Source organism: Mustela erminea, chromosome 17 (assembly GCF_009829155.1).
Source record: "Mustela erminea isolate mMusErm1 chromosome 17, mMusErm1.Pri, whole genome shotgun sequence".
Lineage (NCBI taxonomy): Eukaryota > Metazoa > Chordata > Mammalia > Carnivora > Mustelidae > Mustela > Mustela erminea.
In genome coordinates, this window is record NC_045630.1 from 18,188,928 (window position 1) to 18,210,299 (window position 21,372).

The 21,372-nt window shown below is 38.3% G+C and overlaps 1 protein-coding gene across 7 annotated transcripts in view; it reads left to right on the plus strand.

The window, feature by feature from the left end:
- RGSL1 (regulator of G protein signaling like 1) overlaps positions 1-21,372 on the plus strand; it is a 74,052-nt gene that overhangs the window by 20,739 nt on the left and 31,941 nt on the right. For 6 of the 7 annotated variants that reach the window (XM_032319156.1, XM_032319155.1, XM_032319157.1 and 3 more), the window contains 3 exons: positions 2,735-2,797; positions 3,196-3,418; positions 6,156-6,263. In XM_032319156.1, the coding sequence (XP_032175047.1) occupies positions 2,735-2,797; positions 3,196-3,418; positions 6,156-6,263 (394 nt within the window). The remainder of the gene's footprint in view (positions 1-2,734; positions 2,798-3,195; positions 3,419-6,155; positions 6,264-21,372) is intronic. The other variant, XM_032319158.1, reaches the window with a different exon arrangement.

A 21,372-nucleotide genomic window follows, 5' to 3' on the forward strand; every position in this document is an offset into this window, starting at 1 on the left:
GTACCTCCATACTGTTTTCCAGAGTGGCTGCACCAGCTTGTAGTCCCACCAAGAGTGTAAGAGGTTCCCCTTTTCTCTGCATCCTCACCAACATTTGTTGTTTCCTGTCTTATTAATTTTAGCTACTCTGACTGATGTGAAGTGGTATCTCATGGTGGTTTTGATGTGTATTTCCCTGATGCCAAGTGATGTGGAGCATTTTCTCACGTGTCTTTTGACCATTTGTATGTGTCTTCTTTGCAGAAATGTCTGTTTATGTCCTCTGGCCATTTCTTGACTGGATTCTTTTTTGGGGGGGGGCGGTGTTGAGTTTGCTAAGTTCTTTAGGGATTTTGGATACTAGCTGTTCATCCAATATGTCATTTATAAATATCTTCTCCCATTCTGTCAGTTGTCTTTTGGTTTTGTCAACTATTTACTTTGCTGTGCAGAAGCTTTTTATCTTGATGAAGTCCCAATAGTTCATTTTTGCTTTTATTTCCCTTGCCTTTGGAGATGTCTAGCAAGAAGCTGTTGTGGCCAACGCCGAAGAGTTGTTGCTAGGATTTTGATGGGTTCCTGTTTCACATTTAGGCCTTTCATCCATTTTGAGTTTATCATTGTGTATGGTGTAAAAAAATGGTCATTTCATTCATCTACAGGTAGCTGTCTAATTTTCTCAGCACCCTTTATCGAAGAGACTGTCCTTTTTCCATTGGATATTTTTTCTTCATCAAATATTAGTTAACCATAGAGTTGGAGTGCCATTTCTGGGTTCTCTATTCTGTTACTTTGATTCATGTGTCTGTTTTTGTGCCAGTACCATACTGTCTTGATGATTACAGCTTTGTAATATAGCTTGAAGTCCAGCATTGTGATGCCATCAGCTTTGGTTTTCTTTTTTAACACTCCTCTGGCTATTTAGGGTCTTTTCTAGTTCCATACAAATTTTAAGATTATTTGTTCCAGCTCAGTTGCATTTCTATATACTAACAATGAGACATAAGAAAGAGAAATTAAAGAATCAATCCCGTTTACAATTGCACCAAAACCCATAAGATACCTAGGAATAAACCTAACCAAAGGAGTAAAGGATCTATACTCTAAAAACTACAGAACACTTATGAAAGAAATTGAGGAAGATACAAAGAACCAGAAAAACATTCCATGCTCGTGGATTGGAAGAATATTGTTAAAATATCTACATTACCCAGAACAATCTACACATTCAATGAAATCCCTATGAAAATACCATTGACATTTTTCATAAGTCAAGTTTTAAAATGTAAGTTTAAGTTTAGATATTGCTTTATTATATTTATTATTTATTACTATTATTTTGCTGCAACTCTATTTCTTCTAATGGGAAATGCTTCATTAAACATTGTTGGTTAAGATACCAATTAGAACACTAGAGTCATAAATCTTTTAAACTAGAAGGAACATTAATAGGATACTCATGTCACACGTTTATTACTCATATTTAATATATATATATATTCAGAGATTATCGACTGGTCAATCACATCATATTACATTATATATTGCTAATATTCAATCACTGAGCTTAATTTTCTCAGTAATATACTTCACTCCAGTTCCCTAGGAACCCAGGAGATCTGATGAAGTTACTAAAACTCATATTCTTTAACTCACTCACCTTTTGGCAGCATGACTGAGGTGGTTTGCGGAAACAATCTTACATTCCCTAAAAATTAATGTTGTTGACTCATTCCCAGCAAACTAATGCCTAGACTACATACCAAGGCATTCAAGTCCTTCATGGATAGTCCCAACCAACCTTCACTGCCTCATCTCTTGCTACTACCCCACCCCTCTGCTCTCTGCAGGATGCTACAGCTCACCTCTGCTAGAGAGTATTCATCATTCTCAAACTGTCCTTGCCCATGTCTATGCCTTTGCTTAAGTTCTTTCTACTGCCTGGAATGCCCTTTACTCAACTTCCATATGGTGAGCTCCTACTTATCCTGCAAAATGCAAATTCTGGTTAAAATTTCCTTGCCTTTTTGAATTCTTTCTGAATCTCCTGGACTCTGCTCCCAGAGGACGTTCTTCACCCTTGTACTGTAGCATGTGCTATCCTATGCTACTCATCATGCTAGAAGGTGCACTCTTTGAGAACAAGGTTTGTAATATATTATCCGTATATTCCCAGCCGTTTGCATAGTGCCTGGCAGATAGGAGGCCCTCAGAAACTATTTGTCAAATAAATGAATGAACAAAGGTGAGAGTACAGACAAATAAACCTAGCTGAGCACTAACTCTTAAGTGTTTTTGTTGTTATTTTTGGGTTTTGTTTGTTCTAATGTAGTGAAATATCCTTCACAAATGGGTAAGGTCTTCAAGTGGAAAATCTTGAGAGAAGTCACTGCAGAAAAGATCTTTGGTTTTCAGGGCCATTTTGAGGCTCAAATGAGATGGTACTTTATTTAGAAAAAAAACAAGGAAGTAGGAAGATGCCAAGTAATTGTCCTTCAGTAAGTTGTTATTCTTTCCTTAGGTAAATATCAATTACCATTCTCTGAGATTCAGAGAGAGACTGTGCAAGCTGCCATCTTCGGGGAGACAAACGTTGCCTCCTGGTTGGTTATGGCTAATGCTTGCTGTTCCATTGTCTCTCCAAAGTAGAGAATGCAGAATCTGCAGCCTGCTCTTCTCCCACATAAACACTAGCACAAGAGATGCAGCAAACTGAGCATCACCTCATAGCGCTTATATCTTGTTTGGATTTCAGATGCTCAGCTCCTGGTATGATGAATTCCTGGAGGAAGAGGACCACTGGTTTCTCATTTTCACAGTAGGAGGGACTTTGAGTTGGGGAGGAATCATGAGGTTGTGGGAAGAAAAAGGAGTAACTGCTCTCTTAGAAGACTTATTTGTCAAAGTAAATGTAATTTTTATTTTTCCCAGAGGCCAGTGGACATTGACATGGTCTCCGATATTCTAAACACAAACCTCGAGGGAAAAGACTCAAGTGCAGTAGCTAATTGTGAAGAAGTCACATTCATATAGAACTCCTTCCTTATAGATATGAGTTTGATTAGAAGAGGGTGGGGGTTGGTGTGGAAAGGAGCAGTGGTTCTTAAGAAAAGCCCATGTGACGAGGAGGCTCAGGAGGACGGGGTGGTTACAAAAATCTTGCTTCTGGTCTAGTTCCTATAGCAAATGCTCTTTGACCCCATCCCATTCTCTTAGACTCAGGCCAAGTTCATCAGCAGCAAATGGCATAAAAAGGGATCTATAAGTAAAGAAGAGAACATTCTTCTTTATAAGAGGTGTGAGGAATCCCTGGAGTTAAGCCAGGGCTTGGCTAACATGGAGGAAATGGATTCTATGCAGTGGCAAAAGATAGCAACCGAGGACCTGAAACAAGGCGGGTCTCTCCAGGTAGAACTAAAGTCTCCAGTGTTCCAAGAAGGTAAGGGCAGTCACCATAATTTTTGACCCTAACATATAGGCAATTGGGAAATATTAATATTCAACATTTAGTGATGATTTACTGTATATCAGCACTGTGCAATGCAAAGATTACCTCATCCGATCTTCAAAATAACCTATGAGGTAAGTACTGAGTAACTGAGTAACAGAGAGGTTAAATGACCTTCCCAAAGTCACACAGTAAGTGGCAGAGCCAAGGTTGGACTGACTGGCTATTTAAGTTTGGCCAGACTCCTGCCCATCAAAGCATCTTAGTTACAGAATAATTCTTTGTTGTTCATCTGATAAGCCTATTCCATCTTACCATACCTCCTCCAGAGTCAGGTCCAAAGCATTTCTACGAACATATTTTTAATAGCTACTCCTCTTCCCCAACATAACACAGCAGCTCACTCAGGCAGTAGAGAAGAGTGGTTAGGAGCACAAGGTTGTGCTGTCCCAGAGGACAGGGTTATATCCTAGGTCTGCTAGTGACTGTAAACTTGAGCAATGTATTCGTCCTCTCTGTAAGGCCCCGTTTTTTCATTTTTAAAATGGAACTAATCATGATAGGTTTGTTGCTGTTGTGAAGAAGCTCCAAGGTCACCTATGAAACCTATTACCACAATGTTTGGCAATAATTAAAGTTCAATAATGTCAGCCATTAATATCTAAATTGAACAAACTGCTTTAATTTTCTGTGCTGAGGCAGTCAGAGCACTGCAGTACTGCAATCCACAATAAACACATTAGACCTCAGGGAACATGTACTTGTGTATATGTGTGTGTGTATATGTGGAAAAGCATTTTCACAAAGCAATACTTACCTTTACTATATAATGTGATTTCCTCTAGTTTCTCTATTCTATTTTGTTCTATTTCATTTTGTAAAGGCTGGCAATGACAATTTTTCGACATTATTGAGTCATGACCTGCACTTTTAAAAATACAGAAGGGGAATAAGCCAAAGCTTCAAAAATTCAATTTCACTGCTCCCTTGCTCAGTGAGCCTGGGCGAGTTACTTCATCTCTTTGAGCCTCTCATTTTCTCAGCTGTGGAGTGGGGATAATGGCCCCTGCTTGGTAGGATTGTTGAGGGGATTCGAGGCAATGCCTTTACAGAGCCAGCAGGTGCTCAGTAAGTACTTGTTAGATTAAACTAAAAAACATTCAGCTTTTTCAAAACTTTGATGTGCACTCCATATACAAAACAAGATGCCTTGAATGCTTGCCTCTCATAGCCATGTTTGGGCATGAGTTATTAAATCTAGCATGAACAAACCCTGTGTTTCATATCAGAATTTCACCTTCTCTTTAACTACCGAACATGCCAGAACCTGTTCCAGAAATCAAGAGAAAAATGGAAGAAAGGATGGCTGGTAAATTTGACTACACACATACTTGGCAATAGGCATGGCTTTGGTGGTCTTGGAGTGCCAGGGATGGCCAGGAAGAGTGGGAACCACTCTCCATGAAGATGCTTCTTCCTTCCCTCAGCACACATCATTACTTCCTCCACCACTGCTTTTTGGAAATGCAAGTATGACCTGATAAAGGTCCTCCTGTATATTTGCCCAACCCAAGGCCCTGACTCCCAGGTGGGCTGATCCAGTCAGGGAATACCATAAACTCACAGCACATCAGAGCTAGAATACCCTCAGCTGTCCTATGGAGAAAACGAGTCTCTGAGAAGTGGAAAGACTTGGTCAAGGTTGGTTAGCAAGGGAGGGTTTGGTCCAGAACTGGAAAACTGGATCTATTGCAGGAATGATCTGCTGCTCTTAACAACTTACAGCCAGATTCCCCTGGCTGAGAGATGATAATGATGATAATGACAATGCTGACATTTGTGGGTCCACACCCCAGCCTTCCTTCTAGACTCCCACCAGTATGATCTTCAGAAAGTACTAGACTGCCTTGGAAGAGTTTCTGGGAAGGAACTGTGCGCAATAAGACTTACTTTAAACCGCAGAACTCACCGCATGATTGAGTGTTTTCACCTAGGTAGGAGGCAAGGTGCTGCTAATCTGTTCTATTGTTCAGTACATGACTAAAACTTCCCTTGATGTCTCGGCCGTCCTGTCTCATCGTATTTTGGATGCGAAAATGTATTCCTCTCAATCAACTGTGTATAGCTAGAAATAATGTATGACTTTTTCTAGAAAAAATAATTCACTCTCAAAGGACAATGATTTGCAACTATTAAGGATATTTACATGTATGAGCTGTCAATTCTGAAAGTAATTCCCAAAGACAGAGCCAAGCAAGAGAGAAAGTTCCTAGCATGTTATTTGCCATATATTATCCCTAAGTGTATCAAATTCTTTGAAGCAATAGCAGAATGTTTGAAATATATTTGCAATTCCTTCGCACAACAGATGGCTACTTTGAAGGGGTCAGTATTCATTTGAATAAATTACTTCTTGTATATGTGTTAACAATTAGTACCACTTTCAAAATTATATCTCAGTTACCCTAGTATCCCTCGGGCAGAAAATCTCCATGGGTCAGGTGTCCCCAAGAAGGGCAGAATCCTCCCATTCTGGAGAGGAGGGAAGGTTATACTTCCTTGCTTCTAATTTCCCTGAGGAATTTATATTTCTTGTGTAAACATTTTATTAAAACATTATTATCTTCCTAAAATAACAATTTAAAGGTAATACTGTCAATAAAAGCGTATGAATCTTTGAACCAGAGTGGACAACCAGACTCTATACCTTTTTTCCCCTACTTGATAGACATTAGGAAAATGTCCTTTGAGGAACTCTGCTATAAGTTTCCAACGGTGGCCATACAGAAGATCAGCGATGATTACAAAATATATTGTAAAAAAGCGCCTAAATTAGGTAAGTGTTTACAACTCAGAGAGACATTTGAAAAAATCAGGTAAGACTCTCCCCAACTGCAAGAGGCATAACCCAAGACAGGAACCATGCTTCTTTTGAAATGAGGGATGGTCTGGGGAGAATTGCCACATCTTTTTTTTCCTCCTACGTGGCCACAGGAGGGCATCATGAAACTGACAGGCAATTATAAATGAATGAGAATGGTGATGAAAGTTGTTCATTCCTACCTCCTCACCTAGTTATTCTGGGACTTCCTAATACAGATTTGTCCTCTACCATGTTTCTTAGAATCAGAGATGTGTGGAAGGAGGTTTGTTGGTATGTGTTCTTAGTAATAACCCTTTTCAAGAAATAAGGAAAGCAGCATTGGCAGAGGTAGATGCTGGTCAGGCAGTTACAGTAGACCTCAGCAGGGGTCCCATAGAGGAAACCCTAAAGCTAGGATGGCTTTTCCAAGTTGTGCCTCACTGAGACAAAGGATTTTTGGGTTTTTGTTTTGTTTTGTTTTTTACATTTACATAGACTCAAGGGATTGGGCTGCTTGTAGGGAAGATATAACCTTGGGTCATGCAGCACCTTTTGGCTGAGGCAATGCCCAGAGGGGGTCTCAACTATGAGCTATCTGCAGGCAGCTGAGAATGAGTGATTTGGTCCTTAAAGGAGGATCTGAGCTATGCATCAGCTGTACACCATAGCACCCTGTTGACTTTCTTTGTAAGGAAATTTCACTCCATCTTGGAGTAGCTACCCCAGTAACTTCTGGTTGGTTTTGTTGGTTTATTTTTTCCCCCTGGGGAAATTAGACTGGAAGGGCTGGCTCACACTCCTATAGCTTATCTGGAGACCACAATGAATACTCCTCTTCACCCTCCTTTGCTACCCATCCTAGAGTTCCTTTATTTTCAGCTAGTGTCTCTGCTGGTCTTGAGAGAATTAACTGAGAGGATGACGTAGACTGTCATTCCTAAGGGACCTGAGCTCCCTGGTCATCATTACTTCTCAGGCTATAGTTATTGCCCTTGACAATTTATCATTAGAATTAGGCAGCAGAATACCAAGAGTGCCAAATGAATTCTCCATTGTCCCTGTGTTACTGATGACCTAGATGGTAAAAGTCAATTACCCTGTCAGTATAGTAACTCCTTTTCTTGCCTGCTAGCCTCTTAGCCTAAGGAGTTTAAAGTGACTGAGTGCCTACTCTGTCCCTGATAGAAGCACTCCCCATCTGGAAACCAGGATCTTTTAGACCAGCACTGCCCAGTACAGGAACCACTAGCATCATGTGGCCATTGAACACTTGAAATATATCTGATACAAATAGGTTACACAAATACATATTATTTAAATTAATTTTATCCTTTTTATTTTATCTTTTTTAATGTGACTACTAGAAAATTTAAAATTATATATGTGATTCAAGTTGCATTTCTATTGGACAACACTGGTCTAGACCCACAGAACCTAAAGTTGTAAGGATTAGAAATTTCCCTAAGTAAGTCATTGATACTAATGTTAAATGAATCACTCCTACTTTTATCCTTTGTTCCATACACATATACTCTAGTTACTGGGAACACAACACCTTCAGTTTAACCTGAAGGATGATGTTCTATGTCCCAAGATCATAATCAAGCTGGTTTCACAGTGCACCTTCAAGGAATGGCTCCATTGCTCTACCAGGCCAGCACCTCTCACAGCTGATAGACCTAGTGGATCCCCTCATCATATGTCCATTGCCAACCTCCTGGGCTGTCAGTGTATCCCCCAAACGTTATATGGGATCTCATTCAAGGATCTTGTAAGCCCCCTGATAGCAATGCTCGCTGAGGCCTTACAGGCAGGAATCCTTGTCACTTCCAAGCAAGATGAATTGATGGCCTTTCCAGAGTAGAAGTGATCCAATGTCATCAATTTGTCACCAAGTAAGCAGTTGGTTTTCTCTGAGAGTTATTGAAGTATGTGGCCTTGGCATTTGTCCCTGTCACTGAAAAGTTGAACATTTGGCAGCAGTGGTAACTAAATCGGCCTTGGTGAGTGTAGGGCCCATGCCATTGGGTACACATACAACTTCCATCCCTAGTAGTCCAATACCCATCTAGCCACTCTGTTCATGAGTTCATTGATGGATTATGACAGAGATTTGCTGAAATCAATCATCCAAGTCATTTTGTCTACTTGGTTACTTGGTGCCCTATTTCACAGTGGTTGTTTATGAGTGAACTTTAAGATACAACGCAAAAACTTTTGTTCTTCATGCTTACTCCCGTAGATTCATCCACATGTGTCTTCCTTCCTCCCAGTATTCTTTATTTTTTTTTTTTAAGGCTTTGTTTAGAGTAGTTTTAGAGTCACAAAAAAATTAAGAGGGAAGTACAGAGATTTCCTATATACCCCACGCTCTAGCACTTGCACCACCTCTCCCATCATCAGCATCCCCCCGTCAGAGTGCTACATTTGCTACAATTGATGAACCTATATTAACACACGATAATAGCCCAAACTCATAGTTTACTGTAAGGTTTCCTCTTGGTAGTGTACTTTCTTTGAGTTTGGGCAAATGTATAATGACATGTACCCATCATTATCACACCATACAAAGTATTTTCATGGCTCTAAAAAGTCTCTGTGCCCTAAAAGTCCTAATAACCTCTACCTATTCACCCCTCTCCATACTGCCAACCCTAGCAACCACTGATCTTTTCATTACCTCTATAGCTTTGCTTTTTTAAAAATATCACATAAATTGAAATCATATACTATATAGCTCTCCAGATTGTCTTCTCAGACTTTGTAGTAGACATATAAGCTTCCTCCATGTCTAATTTTGCCTTGATAATTTATTTCTTTTTAATACTAAATAGTATTTCATTGGTTTACCAGCATTTGTTTATCCATTCACCTACTGAAGGACATCTTGATTGCTTTCGAGTTTGGACAGTTACGAATAGAGCTGTTATAAACAACCATGTGCAGGTTTCTGTATGGTCATAACTTTTTATTGGGTAATATCAAAAAGCACAATTGCTGGGTTTCATGATAATAGCAGGTTCCTTTTTTTTTTGTTTTGCTTTATTTTTTTTTTTTAAGATTTTATTTGACAGAGAGACAGCGAGAGAGGGAAAACAAGCAGGGGGAGTGGGAGAGGGAGAAGCAGGCCTCCCACTGAGCAGGGAGCTGGATGTGGGGCTCATCCCAGGACCCCGAGGTCATAACCCAAGCTGAAGGCAGACCACTTAAGTGATTGAGCCTCTCAGGTGCCCCAACATGTTCAGTTTTATAAAGAAGTGCCAGACTTCTTCCAAACTGTCTTTGGAAATGTCTTCCAAAGTGGTTGCACAATTTTGCTTTCCTACCAGTAATGAGAGAGAATTTTTTTTTAATTTTTTATTTTTTATAAACATATATTTTTATCCCCAGGGGTAAAGGTCTGTGAATCGCCAGGTTTACACACTTCACAGCACTCACCAAAGCACATACCCTCCCCAATGTCCATAACCCCACCCCCCTTCTCCCAACCCCCCTCCCCCCAGCAACCCTCAGTTTGTTTTGTGAGATTAAGAGTCACTTATGGTTTGTCTCCCTCCCAATCCCATCTTGTTTCATTGATTCTTCTCCTACCCACTTAAGCCCCCATGTTGCATCACCACTTCCAATGAGAGAGAATTTCTGTTGCAGATTTGGGCCATTCTAATAGGTGTGTAGTAGTATCTTACTATTGCTTAATTTGCTTTTTCCTAATGATATACAGTGTGAAGGTTCTTTTTAAATACTATTTTCATGGTACCTGGGTGGCACAGTCAGTTAGACATCCAGCTCTTTGTTTCAGCTCAGATTGTGAAATCTGGCTCATGGGATCAAACCCCTGGTTGAACCTGACGCTCAGTGCAGAATCTTCTTCAGATTCTCTCTCCCTTTGCCCCTCCCAGTTGTGCAGTCTATCTCGTTCTCTCTCTCAAATAAATACATAAGTATTCTTAAAAAAGTTATGTTCTATCTGTATACTCCTTTGCCGAAGTGTCTGTTGAGGTGTTTAGTCCATTTGTTAGTCAGATTATTTGTTTTCTTATTGTTGAGACTTGAGTTCTTTGAATATTTTGGAAAAACAGTTCTTTATCACATATGTCTTTTGCCACTATTTTCTTCCTTTCTCTACTCATCTAATTGTCTTCCATAGAGCAGGGTATTTATTTTAAATAAAGTACAGCTTATCAATTCTTTTTTTCATGGATTGTGCCTTTGCTATTATCTCTAAAAAGTCATTGTCAAATCCAAAATTATCTAAATTTTTCCTATGTTATCTTCCAGGAGTCTAATAGTTTTGCATTATACATTTAGGTCTATGATCCACTTTGAGTTATTTTTTGTAAAGGGCATAAGGTCTCTGTCCACATTGATTTTTTTTTTTTTTTCATGTGGATGTCAAATGGTTTCTGCACCATTTGTTGAAAAGATGAAAAGACTGTCTTTGGGGTATCTGGGTGGCTCAGTCGTTAAGCATCTGCCTTCAGCTCACATCGTGATCCCAGGGTCCTGAGATCAAGGCCCACATCAGGCTCTCTGTTCAGTGGGGAGTCTGCCTCTCCCTCTGTGCCCTCTTTCTCTCTCCAATAAATAAATAAAAATCTAAAAAGAAAAAAGAAAGAAAGAAAAAGGCTGTCTTTGTTGTATTCTATTGCCTTTGTTCTTTTGTCAAATATCAGCTGTCTGGATTCACGTGGGCCTATTTGGGGGCTCTCTATTCTGTCCCATTGATCTATTTGTCTGCTCTTTCACCAAGATCACATTGTCTTGATTATTCTTGCTTTACAGTAGGCTGTTTTTCATTTTTTTTGTAGTAAGTCCTGAAGTCAGTCAGTCTTCTAACTGCTTTTCTCCTTCACTATTGTGTTGGCGATTCCGGGTCTTTAGCCTACCCACAGGAACTTTAGAGTCAGTTTTTCAACACAGGTGTAACTCATTTTGTTGCATTTCATTTTATTATGCTTTGTAGATGTTGCATTTTTACATATTGAAAGTTTATGGCAACCCTATCTTGAGCAAGTCTATTGGTGCCATTTTTCCAAAAGCATTTGCTTACTTTGTGCATCTGTGTCACATTTTGGTAATTCCTAAAATATTTCAAACATTTTTATTATTTTATTTGTTATGATGATCTATAATCAGTGATCTTTGATGTTACTATTGTAAGTGTTTTGGGGTGCCACAAACCTCACCCATACAAAATTACAAACTTGATGAAATTTGTGTGTATTCTGACTAGGAGGATGACTGGCCACTCCCTTTTCCCTGAGGCACAACAATATTGAAATTAGGCTATTAATAACCCTACAATGGCCTCTAGGTGTTTGAGTGAAAAGAAGTATTACATATCTCTCAATTTAAATCAAAAGTTAGAAATGATTAAGCTTAGTGAAGAAGGCATGTCAAAAGCTGAGATAGGATGAAAGCTAGGCCTCTTGCACCAGTTACCCAAGTGGTGAATGCAAAGGAAAAATTCTTGATGAAAATTGAATGCGACACTCCAGTGAACACATGAATGGTAAGAAGGCAAAACCACTTTATTACTGATACAGAAAATGTTAATGGTCTGGATAGAAGATCAAACCAGACATAGCCTTTCCTTAAGCCAAAGCCTAACACAAAGCAAGGTCCTAGGTCTCTTCAATTCTATAAAGGCTGAGAGAGGTGAAGAAGCTGCAAAGACAAGTTTGAAGCTAATAGAGGTTGGTTCATGAGGTTTAAGGGAAGAAGCCATCTCCATAACATAAAAGTACAAGGTAAAGCAGCTAGTGTTGATGTAGAAACTTCTGCAAGATATCCAGGTGTAACCAAGATAATTCACGAAGGTAGCTACACTAAACAACAGATTTTCAGTGTAGACAAAACAGTCTCATATTGGAAGAAGATGCCATTTACAATTTTTCATGGTTGGAAGAAGATAGCATTTATAATTTTTCATGGTTGGAGAGAAGTCAAGGCATGCCTTCAAAGCTTCAACAAACAGGCTAACTCTCTTGTTAGGGTATAATGCAGCTGGTCACTCTGAGCTGAAACCGATGCTCTTTTACCTTTCTTACCTTTAAGTGTAGGGTCCTTAAGCATTATACTAAATCTACTTGCTTATGCTCCATAAATGGAACAACAAAGCCTGGATGATAGCACATCTGTTTATAAGATGGTTTACCAAATATTTTAAGCCCACTGTTGAGACCTATTGCTTGGAAAAAGATTCCTTTCAAAATATTACTGCTCATTGACAATGCCCCTGGTTACCCAATAGCTCTGATGGAGATGTACAAGATTAATGCTATTTTTATGCCTGCTAACACAACATTCATTCTGCAGCCCATGGGTCTAGTAGTAATTTTGACTTTCAAGTTTTATTATTTAAGGAATACATTTCTTAAGGCTATAGCTGCCATACATAGTGATTCCTCTAATGAATTTGGGCAAAAGAAGTTGAAAAACTTCAGGAAAGGATTCCCTCTGTATGTCATTAAGAACATTCATGATTTGGGGCACCTGGGTGGCTCAGGTGGTTGAGCATCTGCCTTCGGCTCAGGTTAGGGTCTCTGGGTCCTGGGATAGAGCCCCAAGTTGGGCTCCCTGCTCAGTGGGGAGTCTGCTTCTCTGTCTCCCTCTGCCTCTCTCACTCACACTGTCTCTCTGTCTCCCAAATGAATATCTTTTTTAAAAATTTCATGGGAAGAGTTCCAAGTATCAACATTAGCAGGAGTTTTATAGAAGTTGACTCCAATTTCCATGGATGACTTTGAAGTGTTCAAGACTTCAGTGGAGGAAATAACTGCATATGTGGTAGAAATAGCAAGAAAACTAGAACTAGAAGGGCACCTAAAGATGGGATTGAATTGTGGCAATCTCATGATAAAACTTGAGTGGATGAAGAGTTGCTTCCTATGAAGGTGCAAAGAAAGTGGTTTCTTAAGATGGAATCTACTTCTGACAAAGATGCCATGAAGATTGTTGAAATGACAACAAGGAATTCAGAATATTACATAAGTTTAGTTGATAAAGGAGTGGCAGGGTTTGAGAGGATCAACTCCAATTTTGAAAGTAGTTCTGTGGGCAAAATGCTATCAAACAGCATCATATATACAGAGAAAATTTTTGTGAAAGGAAGAGTCCATTAATGTGGCAAATATCATTGTTGTCTTATTTTAAGATGTTTCCACAGTCACCCTAACCTTAAGCAACCACCACCTTGATCAGTTACCAGCCATCAACATTAAGGCAAGACCCTCTACCAGGGTCACAACTCACTGGAAGCTTTAATGATAGTTAGCATTTTTTAACAATTACATGTTTCTTAGTAAACTAAACAAACTACAGTATAGTGTAAACATAACTCTTATATGCATTAAGAAAAAATCTTATATGCATTAAGAAAAAATGGGGCACCTGGGTGGCTCAGTGAGTTAGGTCTTTGCCTTCGATTCAGGTCATGATCTCTGGGTTCTGGAATCTAGCCCTGTGTTGGACTCTCTGCTCTGTGGGGAGCCCGCTTCCCCACCTTCTCTCTGCCTGCCTCTCTGCCTACTTGTGATCTCTTTCTCTGTCAAATAAATAAATAAAATCTTTAAAAAAAAATCATTTCATTCATTTTATCATGATATATACTTTATTGTGGCAGTCTAGACCTGCACCCAAAATATCCCTAAGGTATGCCTATATCCACAAATAAGTAACTGGAATTTTCATTGTAACTGCATGAATCAAGTTGGGAATAACTCACATCTTGACAATACTGAGTCTTCCTATTTACGAACAGGGAAAGCCTCCCCATTTATTTTATTCTTCTTTGAATTAGTTCAGTAGAGGTTTGTAATTCCTCATATGGGTTTTGTACATATTTTGTTTTATGTATGCCTAAAGGAAACAAAAGTATCTCAGTGTGATTGTGCTAACATAAATGGCATTGTGTTTTTAATTTCAAATTCCATTTATTCTTTGTTAGTATATACGAAAGAGTGGCACCTGCATATTAACCTTATATTCTGCAACTTCACTATAATTGCTTATTAGCTCCAGAAGATTTCTTGTCAATTCTTTTGGATTTTCTACATACATAGTCATACATAAACAAACAAGAAACGTTTTAATTCTTCTTTTCCACTCTGTGTAACTTTTACTTTTTTTTCTTATTTTATTGCATTTGCTAGAACTTTCAGCACAATGTTGAAAAGGAGTGGTAAAAGGACGTAATTGTCTTGTATGTGATGTTAGTTAAAAAACTTCCTCACCATTAATTATAGTGTTAGCTGTAAGGTTTTTTTGTATGATAGCCTATATTACACTAAAGAAATGCCTCTGTGCCAAAATCAAGAGTCAGACACTCAACCAACCGAGGTGCCCTTATCTTTCTCATTCTGTTCAAGTTTCCACACCTCATGCTGGTCTGCTCCTTTATGTCTCAATGTCGGTGCCCTTCTCACCGCAGCTGAACTCCATATGCTGGGCCCTCCTTTGTGCAGAGGTCCTCCTCATCTTGCTTGAGTTCTGAATTCTCCAATCCAAGTTGCCCTTCATGGGGTTATGCTCCTCACCCAGCTTGGGCTTCAGCTCCCAGTGTAAGGCAGTATTTCTTTGAGGAAGTCCCCTTACCCTACCTGGAATCTTGTGGCTTTATCTCCCTTTTTGTGCTGATACCTATCTTATCCTGACCTTAGTTAGGATATGAAGCCATCTCTTCAGTTTTTTAAGGGTGGCATTAGTCTCTACTATTATCTTCAGAATGTGATACTGTTTTTATCATCTTGAATAGGAACATGGAAAGAGTTTCAGAGACTTCCACTTGATCTTTCTCGCCATAATAGCTCTTACTCCTTAGACCAAGGAAATAATGTGGAGATCCTACCCACTACCAAGTAATGCCATTCCAGTAGATGTGTAGGGATTGGAGAAATCACTACTGAATGGGTTTCTGGGCCCACTGGGCCCACTGTGAGCTACACCTAAGCCAGGACTCCATTTATTAGCTATCTTCATAAGTGTCTTCTCTACTGGGGTTGATGATGACATTCTGGGGATCCAGACAGTGTTAACTAGGACCCTGTGTTCAATAGTCCTTGAAATGACTAGATATTTCCCTTCCAGTTACTGGAATAAATGCTCAAATGTCCCATTGGAGAGGGACTGCAAGTATCATTAGAATTCACTTTCCACAATGCTGTAGGGTCTTCTTTCATGGAGACTTTTCTTCAGTCAGTGCATTCCGGGTCTGAAAATTGACTCATGTTTAGAAACTGAGCGAGTGATTGTGACTTTCATTGGTGCAAGTGCTCTCAGTCATTTGTCTTTGGTGTCTTTTTGTTGTATATATTAAGCAGTAATTTTTTTGGCTGCCTATCTATTTAACCTCCAGGAACACCATATTATATTAACCATACCCACAGCTTTCTGAGGGTCAGGTCCTCCTAGCTCCCATCCTTGTTCTATTGCCACTTTATATATAATATATGTATAATATGTTATAAATATAATATATATGCTATATATTATATAGATATGTATAATACTAGCATCTTCCTTATTTTGGGCAGTAAATTGCTTCTACCTCACCTCTACGATTCTGGGATTTGATTTCCATTGCTGTCAGAGACAGCAATTCAGTAATAGTTAGCCCTGACCTACAGAGAAATATGTGCTGGAAAACCCAGAGTTTGTGTGCTAAGTATATGCAGACTATGACTTGCTGAGTGAGAAGGCACAAGCCACCTCTACCAGGTTGGCAGGTAATTCCCTTGGCATCTGAGCTCATTTTGGGAAGAGAAAACCCTAGGACCATTTTGATTGAAAGCACAGTTTCAATACACTCATACAGAAGAAGTCAAATCACAAAATTTATTACTTTCAAGACTCAAAATGGGGTGCAGCAAGCCAGAGGGAAAGCATTCCTACATCCCAGGTCACCAGCGAGCGAGAGAGAGAGCACAAGCAGAGTAGCAAACACCTATTATTTATAAGGAGATTGGCGCAGCTGTCACTAATATTTCATAGATCCAACTCTGAATGGCCATTATAAAAGATATCCCAGGAAAAGCAAAGCAGGAACTTGGGGTGAAAATCCTAAACTTGGGTCCTTTTCTAAGTGTCCAGACTAGGTATGAGCAAAATTGTCACACTGCAAAATACATAGGCAGCTACTCAAAATGGATGTTTTGTCATGACAGAAAGTCACCAAGAAGTTTCTCAGTGATGCTAATGCTGCTCTCATCAGGGGTTCCCATTCCACCCCCACCCCACCCCACCCCGCCCCCTACTCTTTGGCTTTAGTAAAAGGATTGACCCCTCTGTGACCCGTTGTTGGCTGGTGGGTTTTTTAGGCTTACTTAATTTATCTTCTGTAGCAGGCTCAGTTCTATGAGCCATTTGATATCTTCCTTGCCTGTTTGTTTTGGCCACTAGAATTTCTACTTAGTATGAGCCATTGCTTTCTCCAAACTTCTAAGAATCAGTGTAGCAGTGTTGCACTACTTTCCAGGATCCTTACCAGGCTCTTAAATCCTATATCCTAGGAGAACAATCCTATATTAATCAACTCTCCCTTAACCAAGTTTCTATTCTGTCCCCTTGGAGCCAGCACCCTCAGCATTATTCCCGTATATTGTCTCCTAGCTTCTGCCAATCCATGTTGGCCAGGTTCACTGTTCCTATGAAAGGTTCACTACTGTGGGTTGAGCAGCAACTCTTTCAGCTGAGGTCTTCAACTGTGCACCATCACCAGGCAAAATTTATAGCAGGTTAGGAGAATGAATGCTTCAACTCAGACAGGATGGATGGGATCAGAGTTGCTACAACATCTACTGAAGTGTTCTTGACCCAGAAGAAGCTTGATATATCAGTAGCATGGTTAAATCACTACAGTGACAAGGAGAACTTCTATGTCTACTCTGAGTGTGTTTCTCCAGGCTCTACTCCCGTGTACATGGTTTATAAAACTTTATTCTGTGCATAGCTTAATAGTCTTAACATGATCTCGTGACCTGATGCATGTAGCATGCTCCCATCCCAGTATCTCAGCTCTGTTATCCCTGAGAGAAGGGAAGGAAAAGCCAAAGCATCATGGCTTTTTTTCATTTTTCCCATTAAAAATTTCTACTTCAAATCACCTCTGTTCTTTTGTCTCTTCTTAGCCCTTATTTGCCTCTTTTCTAATAACTACTAATAATTGTGAAGAATAGGAAAAGGAAAAATATGTTTGATCTTCAACTGCCCTTTTGAACAAAGGTCACCTTTATGTTACCACCCCATTTTTAATCCTTCCCTATTTCCCAAGGATAATGGTAATTTAGTTTTATCTGGTTTTTTAAATTTACATAATTTTTTTGATATTTATATAAATTGAGTTTGTGAGTTCAATCATGTTGAATGCAGCAACTGTTGATTTTTTTTTAGTAATGCGGCACAGTTGTGTACCCCTCACCTCAATTTTTTTTCATTATTGCACCCCCACAAGGAGCCTCTTTAGACATAAATTTTAATGCCATAGATATACTACATGTCAATGGTATATAAAGGAGTAAGACTCCTCTGACCCACAAAAACTAATTTTCACCTATTGGAAATAATAGCATCCTTTGAGAATGCATGCTGTGGAGTATTCTAATATATGAATGTACCATTTTTAATTCATTCAAAAGTGATGAATATTTGAGTTGTTTCAGTTTTTTAATGCTCCTATGAACATCTTTGTGCATATTATTTGATGCACATATGAACACATTTCTGTTGAATATGGACCTAGAATTTCTGGGTCAATAAGATACACATACATTCCACTTCGGTAACTAATTCCCAATACTTTCACAAAGTGTTTGTACATGTTTATCAACAGGATATGAGAATTCCAATTGCTCCACAACCTCACCAATATTTAATGTGTGAAATCTTTATTCTTAGCTATTTTTGTGGGTATGTAGTGATATGTCACTTGTTATTTTGACATCCATTTTCTTATTGAGTAATAACACTGAGTGCTTTTACATTTGTTTAATATTCAATTGGATAAGGTGTGCGTGTGTGTGTGTGTGTGTGTGTGTATGACATTCCTATTTAAGTCTCTTGCCTACTTTTCAATTTGTTTTCTTTTTTTTTTTTACCAATTTGTATGGGTTATTTATATATTCTATACATGAGTCACCTATCAGTCACAAGTCTTATAAGGATAATATTCTCTCTCTCAATGGTATCTCTAACAAACACAAGCTCTTAATTATAATCCAGTTAAAATGGACTTTGTTTCTTTACTCCAAGTATCTTTATTCTATAAAGATACTCGTGTTTTTAACTATAAGCTTCTTTGCATTGCCTTTAATGTAAAGATCTATAGTCTTAACTCTTTAAATGTTATACTATAGAATTCACCAGTGAAGTCATGTGGTCCTTGGTTTTTCTTTGTTGAGAGGTTTGTCTTTAGTGATTCAGTCTCTTGTTATAACATGTTCAAATTTTTTATTTCTTCTTGAGTCTGTTGGATAGTTGTACATTTCTTGGAATTTTTCTATTTGTCTAGATTATCTAATTTATTGGCATATAATTGTTTATAATCTCTTTTTATTTCTGTAATGTTGATAGTAATGTCTCTACTTTCATTTCTGAGCTTAGTAGTTTGAATCTTTTATTTCTTGGTCAGTCTAACTAAATATTTATCAGGTTTTTCTTTTTTCTTTTCAAAGAAAAAGCTGTTGGTTTTGTTGATTTTCTATATTGGTTTTCTGTTCCCTATTTTGCTTACTTCCATTCTAATCTTCATTATTCTGTTTTACTGCTAACTTTGGATTTAGCTTGCTATTCTTTATTTAGTTCCTAGAGGTATAAGTTTCATTTACTGATTTGGCATCTTTTTTTCTTCAATATCTGCATTTACAAGAATAAATTTCTCTTTGAGCAATACTTTTTGTTATCTGATTTTTAAATTTCATTTAGCTCAAAATTATTTTACTTTTCAGCTACAGAATTGCTATTTGATTTCTTTTTGTCATTTCTATCTTTTTATTGATACTTTTTTTGGTGAGACACCATTCTCTTGACTTCCTTTAGTTCTTTGTCCATACTTTCCTTTAGCTCTTTGAGCATTTAAGACAGTTGATTTAAAGTTTTTGTCTAATAAGTACAATGACTGGACTTCTCATGGACACTTTCTATTGATTTCTTTTTTTCTGTGAATGGGCCATACTTGTTTTTTTGCATGCCTTATAGTTTTTTTGTTGAAGACTAGACATTTTGGACATTATATTGTGGCAGCTCTGAAAATGAAATTCTCCCCTCCTCTTCAAGTTTGCTGCTGCTGCTTTTGTGGGTGCTGTTTTCTTTGGTGAAATTTCTCAACTATTTTTATAAAGTCTGTACTCTTTGTTATGTGTGACCACTGAAGTTTGTGTTCTACTTGCTTGTGGCCAACCAGTGTTTTGATAGTTTCCTTAAATGTCAGAAAGAAAAAAAAGAAAAGGAAATAAACAAAACAAAAAGAAAAATTGCTCTACGGGCCTTTGCAGATTGGCTATGTGTTGGAATACTCTTTCAATGCTCAGCCAGGCTATTTACAACTCTGCCTTAGCCTTCATTTTCCATTTGCCTGGACCCTGAAGTTCAGCCAGAGGGGAAAGTTTTGGATCTTCTCATGACTTTTCTGAGCACACATCCAGTTTCGGGCATGTGAATAGCTTTCTTAATTCCCCAGTATATGTGGGAGCTTTAAAAGCCCTTATTACCCCATGTATACACTTCTTTCCCCAACTTTGTGTTGTCTGATGTCCCAGCTGTTGGCCCAGTCTACCATACCCAGTACTTGTGCCTATAAATGCTTTCAACAAATGTCACATGGGATGCCTCTCAGCCCTAAAAATACTCCTAAATAGGGAAAAACAAAGGCTAGTCCTTATGCCAGTTCTTCAGGGAGCCAAGAGACAACTTCATTTCAAGAGACAAACACATTCTTTGAAAATTAGATCCATATTGCTATCTCTGGCAATAGAAGCCTGCAGCAAGAATGTAGGTTGCTGTCATATGGCCACCACTGATGTGGCATCACAAAGGAATGCAAGGTGGACAACTTAAAAATGTCACAACACTTTCTTAGCAAACTCAGCCTCTTCTTTCCTTACTAAGCTTTTCCCTGGTTATTATAAGCTCTTGACCAAGTTCAGAATTCTGTAAAACCCTGATTATGAACATTTTGCCACATCTTTAGTTGTTTTTATGGAAGATGGATCCCTGGAGCTCCCTACTTAATCATTTTCTGTGATGTCATTCCCTATTGTACTTTTTAATCCATGAATTTAGTGTATTTCTCCACTTATTTAAGTTTTCTTTAATTTCTTTCAATAATGTTTTCTGTTTTTCCATGTAATATTATTTTGTAGCTTCCATTACATTTGTGTTTAGGCCTTTGATGTTTTCTGATACACTTGTGAACGGTATAATTTTTAAAGTTTCATTTTTAAATTGTGTCTGGCATATAAAAATATGTTGATTTTTACATATTGGTCTTGTCATCTTCTGCTTTCCTAAATTATAAATTCTAAAAATTTGTTTGATTTTTGTACACACAATTATGTCCTCTGCCAATAAAGAGTTTTATTTATTATGCTAAAATTTTTATACATTTGGTTTCTTTTCATTACTTCATTGTTCTTACTAAATCCTACATTACCCTTTTAGATAGAAATGGTGTTGACCATCAGGGATGTCCATTATCACCACTGCTTTTCAACACAGTACTAGAAGTCCTAGCCTCAGCAATCAGACAATAAAAAGAAATTAAAGGCATCCAAATCAGTAAAGAAGAAGTCAAACTATCACTCTTTGCAGATGATATGATACTTTATGTGGAAAAACCAAAAGACTCCACTCCAAATCTGCTAGAACTTGTACAGGAATTCAGCAAAGTGTCAGGATATAAAATCAATGCACAGAAGTCAGTTGCATTTCTATACATCAACAACAAGACAGAAGAAAGAGAAATTAAAGAGTCAATCCCATTTACAGTTGCACCCAAAGCTACAAAATAACTAGGAATAAACCTAACTAAAGGGGCAAAGAATCTGTACTCAGTAAACTATAAAGTACTCATGAAAGAAATTGAAAAAGA